Source organism: Mastomys coucha, unplaced genomic scaffold (assembly GCF_008632895.1).
Source record: "Mastomys coucha isolate ucsf_1 unplaced genomic scaffold, UCSF_Mcou_1 pScaffold2, whole genome shotgun sequence".
NCBI lineage: Eukaryota > Metazoa > Chordata > Mammalia > Rodentia > Muridae > Mastomys > Mastomys coucha.
In genome coordinates this window covers 19,469,905-19,483,794 of record NW_022196902.1, presented here as the reverse complement: position 1 = coordinate 19,483,794, position 13,890 = coordinate 19,469,905, and the positions used below count along the sequence as shown (strand labels likewise).

At 38.2% G+C, this 13,890-nt stretch overlaps 1 protein-coding gene across 3 annotated transcripts in view; it reads right to left on the bottom strand.

The window, feature by feature from the left end:
* Arhgap18 (Rho GTPase activating protein 18) overlaps nt 1–13,890 on the bottom strand; it is a 136,889-nt gene that overhangs the window by 29,443 nt on the left and 93,556 nt on the right. For all 3 annotated transcript variants that reach the window (XM_031380656.1, XM_031380658.1, XM_031380657.1), the window contains exons 6-10: nt 12,156–12,321; nt 9,759–9,850; nt 4,971–5,048; nt 3,154–3,313; nt 1,524–1,606 (exon numbers count right to left, since the gene is read on the bottom strand). In XM_031380656.1, coding sequence (XP_031236516.1) covers nt 1,524–1,606; nt 3,154–3,313; nt 4,971–5,048; nt 9,759–9,850; nt 12,156–12,321 — 579 coding nt within the window. The remainder of the gene's footprint in view (nt 1–1,523; nt 1,607–3,153; nt 3,314–4,970; nt 5,049–9,758; nt 9,851–12,155; nt 12,322–13,890) is intronic.

The following is a 13,890-nucleotide window of genomic DNA, read 5'->3' as shown; positions in this document are numbered from 1 at the left end:
AAGTACTTCACATGTGAGAAAAGGATGTTCCTCCTCTTTCTGTGTTGGAGACTCTGTCAGAAATGTGGTCAGCCCAACTTTATCCTAGACCACTGTTAGCCAGTCTGCACACTTCTACGCAGCAGTTTCGTTCCTACTAATTTTGAAATAAACTGCTCCTGGGTGGACCTGATTTAAAACCAAACCCAAAGCTGTCTCCTGAAATTTTACTGACAATCTGAGAAGTACAAATTTGTCTGTGAGTGAAGGAGCAAGTCCTTGGAAGTTCTCCTGTGGTGGACATTCTCTGTTTTCAGGTACGCTCACAAAGATCCTCCGCAAGGGAAGCTGAAGAAGGAAGTCCATCTTGTAGCTGTCGAGAGCTGTCATTCAAGTCACAGTACAAAGTTTGTTGTTTTTCTCTTTGGAGACAGGAGATCATGTTTTCTGGGCTGCCCTCAAACTTGGCTATGTAGCTACGGTTGACCTTACAGTTTGGGACCCTCCTGATACTGGGTGCTGAGATTATGGACATGTGCTCTTGGTGTATGAAGGACCCTGTATACACTTGCCATATAAGGGAATATGCTAAGTAAGCACTCTATTGACCATACCACATCCCCAACCATTTAGTTGAATTTTGAATGAGTTGAATGGAAAAATGTTCCAAGACTTAACTGCTGGGTTTGTTCCCTTAAAATAAAATTTCTTCATGTGAGAGTTCATTTTAAACAGAAAGAAATGTGGAATATAAAAAGGCAAAGTCACCACACACACACACACACACACACACACACACACACACACGAGCACACACATACTCACACACACATGCACACACACATACTCACACACACATGAACACATACACATACACACACATGCATGCACACACTCACACACACATGCACACACACATACACACACATGCACGCACACACACATGCACACACACTCACACACACATGCATGCACACACACACACACTCACACACACACTCACACATACACATACATACATGCATGCACACATACTCACACACACACTCACACACACTCACACACATGCACACATACACATACACACACATGCATGCACACACACATACACACACATACATACACACACACACTCACACACACATGCACACATACACATACACACACATGCATGCACACACACATACTCACACACATACATACATACACACACATACACACATGCACACATACACACACATGCATGCACACACACATACTCACACACACATACATACATACACACACATACACACATGCACAGACTCACTCACACACACACACACACAAAATCCTCTTAAAACTTTCAGTAACATTGATAAAATTAGCATCCTAAACTAACTCAGAGTGAAAGGCTACCTCTCAGGGTCTGCCCTTCAAAACACTCTTTTCCATTTCAGATGAACATTGTTTCCAAAATAAGCACTGTATTGTTTTTCAACAAATAAATGAAAAATTACTATGCATAGTTCAAAGAGATATTTAGTGTAAATTAAGCAGCTGACCTTCAGTGTGTCTCTGTTTGCTTCAGGTAGAAGGATGACAAGGAGGTTCAAAGCCTGCAATTGTTCCCTTTTTGTTGGAAGATCTGCAGATAGATCAAAGAAACATGAAAACTTTAGGGAACACTTTCCTTTCTTTTTTCCATTTTTAAAGGAAAAAAAAAAGTTATTTGCTGTAAACATTCCAGTGAAACGCTAGCCATGATGACTGAGCAGCTAGCCTCACCAGGAGTGTTTGCTGAGATCAGAGCAAGCAGCTGCTCAGAGCACCCTCAGTCCTAGCATGCTAGCTTCCAACTGTGATTACATGACGAGCGGCCTTATGTTTGCAGACATACAACAGTGATTTGGAAATAATTCTAACTTCCATGTGGTAATTACTCTCTGGTGGAGACAGAGAGAAGATCAGACTGCCCATGAGAGGCTGCGCACAGGGCTTCCTGGTCACTGAGGTTTGATTCTTTTAAATGTCAAGGCAGAGTCTATCCATTCTGATACACATAGGCAAAACAGGGCCTGGAACACAGTAGGTGCCCAATAAATGCTTATAGGATGAATAGGAAACCAAACAGCAAGTGAAAGATCCAGGAAGGATATGGCATTATCTTTGCTTTCGCCTAATATCCACAGAGATTTAAAATCTCATCAGGACCCCTTTGTCAGCCAGCAACACTTTGGTCCATATCCAGGAAATACATTCAAAATAATGGAATTTAATCATTAAAAATATTTTTTAACAAAAGTTTTTTGTCATTGCTGTTGTTGAAAAGAAATTAAACAAATACTTTAAATAGCAGTGTTCTTTCTTATCTCCTTTAGATATTTTTAGGGGAAAAGTTATAACACAAGATAACTTAGACACTCACCCCAAAATTACACACCTAAAACAACAGCATGTGATAGTGCTGTAGCTCTTTGCCATTATGAATAACGACCTCATTCACTCACAAAGTGTTCTAGTTTGGAAGTTAAGGATAAGATTGCTTGACCATCATTACAGTACCATTTCCTGTCCTGGTGGCTCCTGGGAGTAAATGAGACCACCATAGCACTGTATAAACCTTGAAAGATCCTCCCTGGAAAGGTATCAAGATTGATTATTTATTTTACTTTGGAGTTTTCCAGGATCAGAAAATGCAGAACACTGGAATTGTGTAGCCCTCCACCAAGGAAGCAACAGAGCCCTAGTGTCCCATCCTCCTACACACTTTCAGACTTGCATTTTCAGGAAATGGTCATAGATATGCTATCTCTTTGTGTTTTTATAGTAAGTGCTAATCCACAGCTTCTCCACTGTGTGTTGTTTTCAACACTTGGCAAGAAAAGCACAACAGAGATCTATGTGACTCATGCTATTAAGAGAGAAACTTGAAGTTTCCAGGTCTTAATGCTAGATGTATTATGTTTTCAAAGGCCAAGCAACTAATCTGCACCTGAAGAGAATATTCAGTTATGTTTACTTAGACATGTATACGAAGGAACTATAGCATCTGAGCAACTCTTGACATCCGTTTACCAGCTTGTCTAAGGAAAGACATCTGGTAGCATTGTACCTTATGATGGCAGTTGCCACTGAGACAATGAATGTGGGTGGAACTCACTCCCAGGCTCCTTCCAGGTAGAAACCACTTACTCTGGACAGCCTGGAAGGCTTTGAGATACTCCATGCTCAGTAGTGGCTGGGGCAGTTCTCTCAGAAAGAGCTTCAGCAGGCTGGCCGCATCATGCTGTTTGACACTTTCCCAGTTGAAAGTCCTCTCATAAAACTTCGCTTCTAGTTCTTGGCAAAGATTCTGAATGGCACAAGAGGAGGCAGAAATTAGCAGTAAGTACATTTGTTCCCTATTGAGAATGTGATAGGTTTTTCACCTTATAAGATTTCTAATCTATAAAGAAGTATCTGAATAGTAAAAGTCAATGTGTCTCTGTTACACAGAAACGTGCCATTCCCAGCTTAGATTGTCCTTTAAATGAAGAAACCATACCAGAGGTTAAGAAAAAAGTTTCAACATTTTCACACACTTTAATTAGCAAAGGTTTAATTAAAAAATCAGTTAAAATCACTTTCCACTCCACATGTAACCTAGACATTACCATTTGTTATTTAAAAAAAAAAGAAAAAGAAAGCATTACAATTCAAGACAATGCTTTTAAAGCTATTTAGAGGCATATTACATAATAAAATGTGCAAATCCAAATCTTACACAGATGTTACCTCTGAGAAATGTAAAGCCAAACACTGTAGATAAAGAGTCATAAAAATATGTAGAGATACCTGCCTTCACTTGCCACCATTCTGCTGCCAGCCCAAGTTGACACTGTGAGTCCATGCAAAATGAGGAAGCTGAGGTCCATCACTTCAAGCACTCTATGAGATGTGCCAAACCATCTACTACTGCTACTAAATCAAGTTAGCTTGTGAGTACCATTTTTCAAGATTCATTTTTAATGTGGCGTAAGACCTATTGTGTCGAAAATCCTTCCAATTACTGGAGCCAATTTCTCAAAGGATGGCTTGTGAGTTGTGTTTGTTTTGTTTCGTTATGGTGCTGGGGATGGATCCCAGCACCTCTGTATGCTAGGAAAGTGTTCCACTATTGAGTTACATCCTCTGTTATAGAGTAAAATACTGAGGTACATCTTCTCCTGATAGAGCAAACTTGCCACGTTTTCTCCTAACTCAATCCTAGCCAATTTTTTTTTTGTCCAATTGTTTTTGTAATTGGTGAGAAACATGGATGATACCTCAGAAATTGGGGGGTGGAGTTAAAGAGAAGTGAGGGAAGAATGAGAAAGAAATAGGGAAGAAGAAAAGATGGAGAGAGAACAAACAAACAGAGAAATGAACACTAAAGGAGGGAAAGAGGCAAGGAGGAGGAGAAGACGACTCAGTGGAGTAGGGAGACCAACCATTAGCACACCATCTGTAAATCAATCACTTACAAGGGGCTGACTGTGGCATGATCCGGCCTATGACAACAGGCCAGGTGGACAAGCTGACACAGCTGAATCCACTTAACTGCCCTTCTTAGAAATTACCCATAGCTGTTCCTTCTGTCAACGTGGCCAACTGTGGCTCTTGTCAAGAGCCTTCATCTGCTCCCATCTGGAGTGCTATGCTCCCTCACCTTTTAAAATCAAAACTCAATTGCTATTACTCATCCTGACTACACACATTTCTCACCGAGTTCCCTACTACCTTCTGACTCATGATGTCCTCACTCTCACAGGATTATAATAGGTGATGTGGGATTTGGAAAAATACAAACTTATAGCAAACCAGGAGTTTGTAGAGAAATGATAAAGTAGATGTTCAGACATTTTATTGTTTCATTTTATCACCTCTGCTAACAAGAATAAGGGATGGGAAGGCTAAGTTGGCCTTTAAAATTCACAAGCACAATTAAGCAATAAAGTTGCACATTAACAGAACCGAAGTATTTCAGTTACCTTGATTCTCATGGCTGCTCCTGGTATCCGTAGGAGGCCCTCGGTTTCTAGACCACCTTCTTCAATTCGAGAAATCAGCTGTGGATAAGCCAAGAGACATTTTGTCTTTGGTCTTTGTTAACAGGTGCAGTTTAACACTGGTCCCCCATTGCCATAAGGTGAAAGCTGTGTCTGGTGACATGAAAACTGGATTTGATGAGGCTTTGAGTGGTATAGGACCAGCATCTTCAAAACGATACATACAAAAACCTAAGTTGTAATTTGAAAAGGTTTGTCTTTTTCTCCTTTGCAAAAGAAATGTATAATTTCACACGCCAGCTGGGGCTCTCCACAGGATGGGAGAAAAGATGTTCGCTGTGTAAAAGCAACTCAGAACACTATTTTGCTTCTCCAGCAACATGCATTGTGCAATCAAATAAATGTCATGCAATTCCAGTATTTATATACTGTATTGAATTTGTTTCAGGAAACAATATTTTTGTATGAAAAAAAAGTTGCTAATATATATTTTAAGCTTCTGGTAGCAAGCTTAAAAGATACTTTCAAGCAGGACTTCTAAGCAATACTAATACTCAATGAATGGGCACGAATCTAGCTCAATGGCTCCACTAAAAGAAATTAAAATGAAAATATAGCAGCCATGGGGCTGGAGAAATGGCTCAGAGGTTAAGAGCATGCATTGCTCTTTCAGAGGACTCAAAATCAGATCTGTATAGGTGGTTCACAATTGCCTGTAACTCCAGGTGAAGGAGAACCAGTATGATGTCTTTGTTCTTTGTAGACATCTGTATTCATATACACATACCCACATGCAAATACATATAATTTTAAAACTGAGTAAATATTAAAAACTATATAAAATCAGTCAAATTGGGAATATTACAGAAGTAATTTGTTTAAAAAGCTGTGAAGAAACTAAGAATGGTATGTCCCCTGTCAGGAAGCTTCCAGTTGGGAATCCTGGGTGGCACATCCCTTGGGCAGTACCTGGTGGAGCTCTGCATAGGGAAATCAGTTTCCACCTCCTCCTCATATATACAAGGGAGTTACTAGCACTAAGTGCTTCTTTCCTGTAGCCCAGCCCGCTTTCTTAAGTCTTTTGCTTTATGAAATCCAGACATGGTTTCCCTGCATCTCCAACCTTAGTTAAATGTTCTCTGCGCACCTTGGGGCATAAAATCCCCCAGGGTCCAAAAGAATATTTCAAAATGAATGTTTTCTTCAAAGAATCCTCTGTTAATGGCTTAATCACACTCCATTGACCACATAGAGGGCACCGTTGCCCCTTTCACATAGAAGTGTCTGTTAGGGACAACGCCTAGCATGTCTTGGGAAGATTATGGACCTCTGCATGACAGGTTCTGAGTCAGGAGTGCCAACTCAGCGTGTGGATCTGGAAGAGTTGGGAACTTTTCCCAAACCATTTATTTTTCCCTATCTGGGGAATCAATTTTGACCAAGAAGCCCCTTGACATAGAGAGATTCAAAGTCTCAAATTCTCCTAAGAATACATTATTGAGTGAGAAGTACATCAATTTTTAAAATTCAAATTTTCCTAGGCCACGTTTTTTAAGTATCACTGCAGAGGAACTCAAAGTAAAAATAATTATGAATTATTTGAGAGTAGAAGGACATCATTCAATAAAGTATTTCATGCCAGATATTAAAATGTTCCATGTATGAGCAATTTTCACTTTATTTCATCTTGTAAAATATTTGCATGTTGAAGGCAATTAGTTTTTTTGCCATCTATACCTTTTACTTTTATTAAATACAGAAGAAAATCATGGCTTCGAAACAGCTAATTGAGATTCATTTCTGAATTCTGTATTTGAGTCTTTTCCTTAGTGGTCTCTAGTGCTGGATCACAGCATTGAGTTATAGAAGTATACTGTCTGAAACAATACCATGTGTTATCTCCTATTTCTCACTTTGAAGATCACATATTTTAGCTACATTATTAATTAGCTATATTATTTTAGCTATATTTATATTAACAAGAAACATATGCCAGCTTTCTTTTAATTTTTAAGAACTAAAATAGGAGCCGGACAGTGGTGGTGCATGCCTTTAATTCCAGCACTTGGGAGGCAAAGGCGGGTGGGTTTCAGAGTTTGAAGCCAGTCTGGTCTACAGACTGAGTTCCAGGACAGCCAGGGCTGCACAGAAAAACCCTGTTTCAAAAACAACAACAACAACAGCAACAACAACAACAACAACAAAACCTAAAATAGGCAAAAATAACTATATACAATTGTGATATTTGGTGAAACTAGGGTGTTTGATATTTTATTGGTGCTCCATAATATTTCTCAAAAAACAAACAAACAAGCGATATATATATATATGTGTGTGTGTGTGTGTGTGTGTGTGTGTGTGTGTGTGTGTGTGTGTATGTGTGTTTGTGTGTGTGTGTGTGTGTTTGTGTGTGAGCACTAAATTATAAAACAGAAATAAATCAGTCTCTTTTGGCCCAACACTGACTTGGGGGATCATCAGGAGAATGACATTGGATTTGAAAATTTTATCAGAAAATGCATTTTTTCCATAAAATGAACATTTTTCTTTTAAAAAAATGTACCATTAAACTTTTAAAAAATGAACCACTGTTCAAGGTTAATACAAACCATTGTTTGCCTCTGAGGGGTGAGGGAGGGAAGGAAAGGCAAATCAAGAAAAGTAAAAGAGGAAATTAACTAATATGAGATAAGTTTTGGCTAGTGTCACCTATTGAACACTGTCCTTTCAAAGTTAAAGATGAACACTCTGGAATCTGGGTCTGAAATGTTTCTGAAAATCAGGTGTTTCCTCCCTCTGCCCCCCGCCTTTTACGAAGTTGAAGGGCAGACAATGAGCTGTGGGCCAGTAATCACAAGATGCTTCTCCGAACACATATCTCTGGTTTATTTATTAAAACACAAAGCAAATGCAAACTAGTAAAAGCTAACTAGAAGCCAACTCTTTATTTTTAATATGAACAAAGATGAAATACTAATTCAAAACAATAGGATGCCAGAGTCTCTAAAGTCTTTTAAAAAATTGTAAACTCACTAGCTAAACTGAATCAAATTTTCAAGAAAATTGAGAAAAGAATTTTTTTGAGAGAGACCACAAACAGTCAGTATTCAGGCTGCTGGACAGAGAATGAAGCTTCACTGAACCTAATATGAACCTAAGTTCCACAAACTTCTCCATGTCATGAGACATGACTGCCTGGTTAGCACTGTAGTGCACAGAGGTTCAATCAAACACTAGAGTATTTAGTGACAGCATCTTTTTAGAAGTGACCAATATATGAATTGCAGGGTTTAAGGCATGCAGGTCACCCTCTCTGGGATGATGAGCCTCCTCCCATCAGGTGAAGATGCAAAAGCAAAGCCAGAGTTCTGCAAAGAAACCTTCCTCCTCGGGCCTGCAGCATCATCTCTAGTTCAAGACGCTCTCCTGCTGTCTTGTTCCACAAATATCAGATTTGATTGATCCCATTAACTGCATGAATGAAATCATTAAAAGAAACCTTTCCACATAAATATAGGTATAGGTATAGACAGAGGAATGAGCATACGTGGAAGCAGACTTAGGTTCTGTGGATTCTAGAGGACTTGACCTAAGAAAGATAATGCCGAGATCTAGCTTTAAAAACTATCTTTGTATTGTAACTCTATGTTTTCAATATATATAAAAGAACAACAGAATGTATAGTCTCTATTCTTTATCTTGTATGAATAACTGTCATGAACTATTAATACAGATACAGGTTCAACAGGCCATGATAGAACAACTCTACAGAATACTCATCAAAAGATATGCTAGATATGAGTTTGGATGCAGTGACATATAGATATATAGAGAGACAGACAGACAGACTCTATTGACTCTGCAGGATTTGACCTAAGGCAGATACTGTAGAGATACTGCTTTAGAATCCATCTTTGTGTAGTAACTCCATCCTTTCAGTATAAGAAAAACAATGGATAAAGGGCAAGAGGAGTGGGATAGCAAGTGGCTAACACTGTTATTCACTGATGGGGAACACAACAGTGTGCACCAAATAGACCAAGCCTTAGGATTGGCTGAGCCACCCAATTCAAAACCCATCTCTACTGTCCCTAGAAATTACAAAAACCTATATGTCGAGGCTGGTACAAAGAATCTAGATCTTGGGTAGTCCATGGCCGTTTGGCTTCCTTCCTTCCGTCCTGTGTTTTCTTAGATGTTATCAAATGTAATTTGTTCTGCACGATGATGGCTCAGAGGTTGAGCTGAAATTCTTTTTATTGCTACAGATAATCCTTTTGTGAATAACTGAGTGGTGACTCCAGAAATGGCTTGATAGTTTAGCAATCATTTTCTAATTCTACTTTATGGTTTCTTTGCCTACTCTGCACATAGGCACTGGTAAATTTAGTTGGACATCCCTACTGCAAATCGGAAAGCTTGAGGAATGCATACATGTATAAAATATTCATGAGGATTCAATTCCCTAGGAATTTATACACAGTTCCTGCTCCTATGTATTATAGAACTGAAATCTCAATTACACAAAGGCAGCTAATATAGGACAGGAAAATGATGCCAGGTAATCATAGTTACAGTGATATAACAGAAAGCATCACCAGGAGATAAAAGTTATGAGCCCTTGAAACAGATTTGCTTTCTGAATAGAAATCAAAGTATAAAATAAATCTGCATACCAATTGGAAAACCGTATTATAACAGCCTGAGTGTAAAATGCCACTATTAGCCTAAGAATGTTCATGTAGCCCTGGCCAGCTCAGGCCTACTTACTTTTTGAAAGATCAAGGGTATTCTTGTTCCAGGCACTTTTCTTTGATCTTGTTCTAACAATATTGTTAAAGGAACACCAAAAAGACCAGAGTCTGTAACAAAAAAACAAAAGCTCTTACTTCCATCAACCAGTAGTAAAGACTAAAAATGTGAGATTTCTCACATTGTCATTTGGTAATCAGATTATTATACTAAGGGGTGATACTATGAAACCACTGGGTAGACACAGGCCAAAACAGTCAAATCATGGCTCTATCCTCTAAAACAATTCAGGATGGATAGTTATCTGAATAAATGATTACAAATCTTCACTGAAATAATTAGAACAAACTGATGCATAAGACAAACATACTACTGTCAGGACATGTAAACTATTTGAACAGTTGACAAGGTGCTGTCAAATGGAAACTTCTGATGTATAATCAAACACCCTCCTCTACTGAATGGACAGTGAACACTCCCCAATATAGTTACATATAGTTATTTGCTTTTTGAGAATTCAGCTAATTTTACAATTCTGAACTATAAATGTGTCTTCCAAAAAAAATGTAGTAGGTATCTAGCATTGTTACATTTTAATTCTTTGAGTATATGCTGTATCTGTCTCTGTCTCTGTCTGTCTGTGTTTCTCTGTCTCTCTGTCTCTCTCTGTGTATGTGTGTATGTATGTGTATGTGTGTGTGGGAAGATGTGTGTGTGAATATTTATACATTTTCCAAACTCATCTCTTATGCCTTAAGTTTTAAATGATCATAACTCCTACCTACAACCTTTTTCTGGGCTGAGGGATACCATAGATGTGAGAGCTCTGTCCTTTAGGAATGACATAATCAAGAAATAACATTCATCTGTGGACAAGGAGAAGGGGAGAGGGGCTCACCTGTGGTATGAGGGCAGACACTGGACATGGAGAAGCCATTTGAAAAATAATAGGTTGACTTTTGGTCTGATCATCAAGCAGAGAACTATTTTCAAGGACTCAAAGCATCCAGGATATAAGTATCTTAGATAAGCACTGTATGTATTTTTTAAAAGTACAAATTTCCTGGATTTTCATTTAAAGGGTGTCAGATTTTTAAGAACATTTTAATATTTCTCTCTCCAACATACAAGAAAAGATAAACGTATAAGAAAATTAAACATACAAGCAAATAAATAACAAAACACCTCTGTAAGCCCCTTTAAAATCTTGGGCATCCATCATAGCTATTCAAACTATATTCCTACTTTTTAATTGGAGAGAACATCATAATGAGTTTTGACAGACGCATTTGAAGTCTTCATTCTCCACACAGACTTGGGGGAAACCAGAAGTACCACTGAACTTGGAAATTCACCACTGCAAGCCTTAAGCTAAAGTATTCCAGAGAACTGAGCAGAGATCAGAGTCTTTGTGGTCTACCTTAACAAAGACACACCGGAAAGACAGGAAAGGTACACTTCTTCCCTTCAGAGAAATTGTCTCTACAACTTAAAGCAGGTACATGCTTGTCTTGGCTCATGTTACCATAGCAACTCAATAATCCTCATTCCCAGTGCCTCTTTAGGAGACACCTGTAAGGTTAAACTAGAGAGCAGAGATTCTTAAACACGAAAAGATTTGTCAGTAGAAAATTACCTGGATATCCAGACCAAGAACAGAAGAGAAACAAAGAAAAGGGTGTGTATTCTTTATCGTGTCATTAGAGTTAGTTTGTGGCTATATTAGATTAAGAAAGCTGCTTGAATGAAATAATGTACTGCACTGCATCTCACATGGCATTGCTTTCTCTAGAGAAAAGAACGTTTGGTCAAATACCTTTAAACAACAGAGAGTAGGGTCAATGCTCATCTGGTCAAAGGGTTTGCCGTGCAAGCCAGGAACCCAGAGTTTGATCCCTGGGACCCATATGGAAGGAGAACAGACTCAAATGAATTGTTCTGACCTCCAGATGCACACTGCAGAGCTTGTATGCCCACATGCACATTATAAGCACACAAAAACAAGAAACTAAACAAAAATTTAAAAAATATAATGTGAGTGAACACAGAAGCAGATTGTTAACTATCCCATATTTCATCATGGAATAACAAAAGTAACCATTCAAGAAAGCCATTTTCTAAGATCTGGATTTGAAAATTAACAGGTTTGCCAAAGGCTTCTTCTCAAAGATAAAGTTTTCTAAAGAGGAAACCATGAGCATGGTAATTCCTTGAATTTCAATTCCTTTTTCTGGGAATTAAATATTTTGGTTGTATGCTTTCTGTTTATCAGTTTGTAAAAAAGGTAATTGAGAATTTGAATTCCAGATATACTCAAATCTCAAATTTTTTTGGCTAGTGTTCCATTAGACCACAAAGAAGAGCACTCAAGACCCAAGCCCATTTTTGTTACATGAGAAACAACTCTAATTTTACCTCTGGTTTTGATTTTCACAGCTTTCTGTTGTTTGAGTTCCACACCCAACACATCATACAGGGCAGTAAGTTCAATCAGAGATAGATGGCAAACTTTCTTCATGTCTTGGGGTGCCAAGTCTCCAATCTTTGTTGTACCTGTTTTATCTTTTGGCAGTCTGAAACTCTTTAAAAAAATAATTAATTGATTAATTAAAATAATAAAGGTTATCAGTATCTATCCCTTCTTGTCCCTCTTGTAATGAAAGGAGAAAGCATTCTAACTTTGGCAAGAAATGATACTCACGTGTCAGGCAGGGAACATAGAGAGGTTAGATGATATGCCAAAAATAAATAGGAGAAAGAGAAAGAAGAGTTGTATCCATGTGTAGATGAAGGAAACTTGTGGGTACCTTAATCCAAGAGGACAAGCTTACGAGCTCCAGAGTAACCTTAATAATATAGTAAGACATATTTTCTTTCTTTGCCACACCAATTCTCTCATACATCTACAGAGTTTTCAGAAGTAAATGACATGTATATTCTAACATATGAAATGCAAAAACAGCTGTTTCTGTTTTTAAAAAGGTATTCATGCCAATAATAGTTAATGATAATGTATCACTGAGATATAGTTTCACAGTCAAATTTTAATTTCTAATATAATAAATATCCAAAGAGTGTCAAACATGTTAGCACATTTTTAACCCTTGGACTCAGAAGGTTGGGGCTGGAGGATTGCTGTGAGTTTCAGGACAACATGGGTCACATAGTGATTTCAGGGCAGCCTATATCCATAGGTTAATTAATGCATACAAAAGTTTTTGATGTCTTAAACAATCTGAAAACCAAAATGGAATTATGAGATCATAAATGTCTGAGTGAATATTTTCTAGTAGAACATAAAACAATTGTTAACATCAGCAACTTTTGGAGATGGGGTAGCCTTTCTAGTACACTTAACTCCAGAGGGTTGAGTGTCCACTAAAAAAGAAAATGTGTCTTTCTGACTTTCTCACGGTACATTCTTTTCCTCTGAGAATATTAAACAGAACAGTAAGGGCCAGTAGAGAAGGTGGAGTCTAAGGACATTTTAAGTATTCATTCATGTGACCTCCATGCACACTGGGGACTGTCTCCTCCCTACTGGCTGGGTTAGGGTTTCATCTCTGTGGCAAATTGTTTGGAAAATACTACTTAAGGGAGAATGTTTATTTTGCTTATGGTTTCAGTCCATGGCAGTAGGGCGGGAGAGCATTGTGGACACACTCATCTCCTAGTGGAGAGGAAACAGAAGGAGGGGAGGAAGGAAGGAAAGGAGGGATAGACAGATGGAAGGGGGTAAGAGAGGGGAAGAGAGAGAGGAAATGAAAACACATATAAATATAATGCCACATCTATTCCTTATTCCTTCATTTGTAAAATGTAGAACATGTAAGCATTCAGAAAGTATTAAGTGCACATGTATCCACACACACACACACACACACACACACCATATATTTGCACTAAATTATGGGATTTTTAAGAAGTGGTCTCTCATATAGCCAAAGCTGTCACTGAATTTCCCATAGAGCCAAGACTGGCCTTGACTCTTATGCCCTCCTCCATCAAAGTGTTGAGAGGCAGACCTAAGCCCTCATGCCTGTCTACTACTATGGTTGTTTTTCTTTCTTTTTTTTTTTTTCAGTGAATTTTAAAAATAATTTAAAAATGTTTTTTGTTTGTTTTTCCATGCATGGTATGGCCCAGGAAG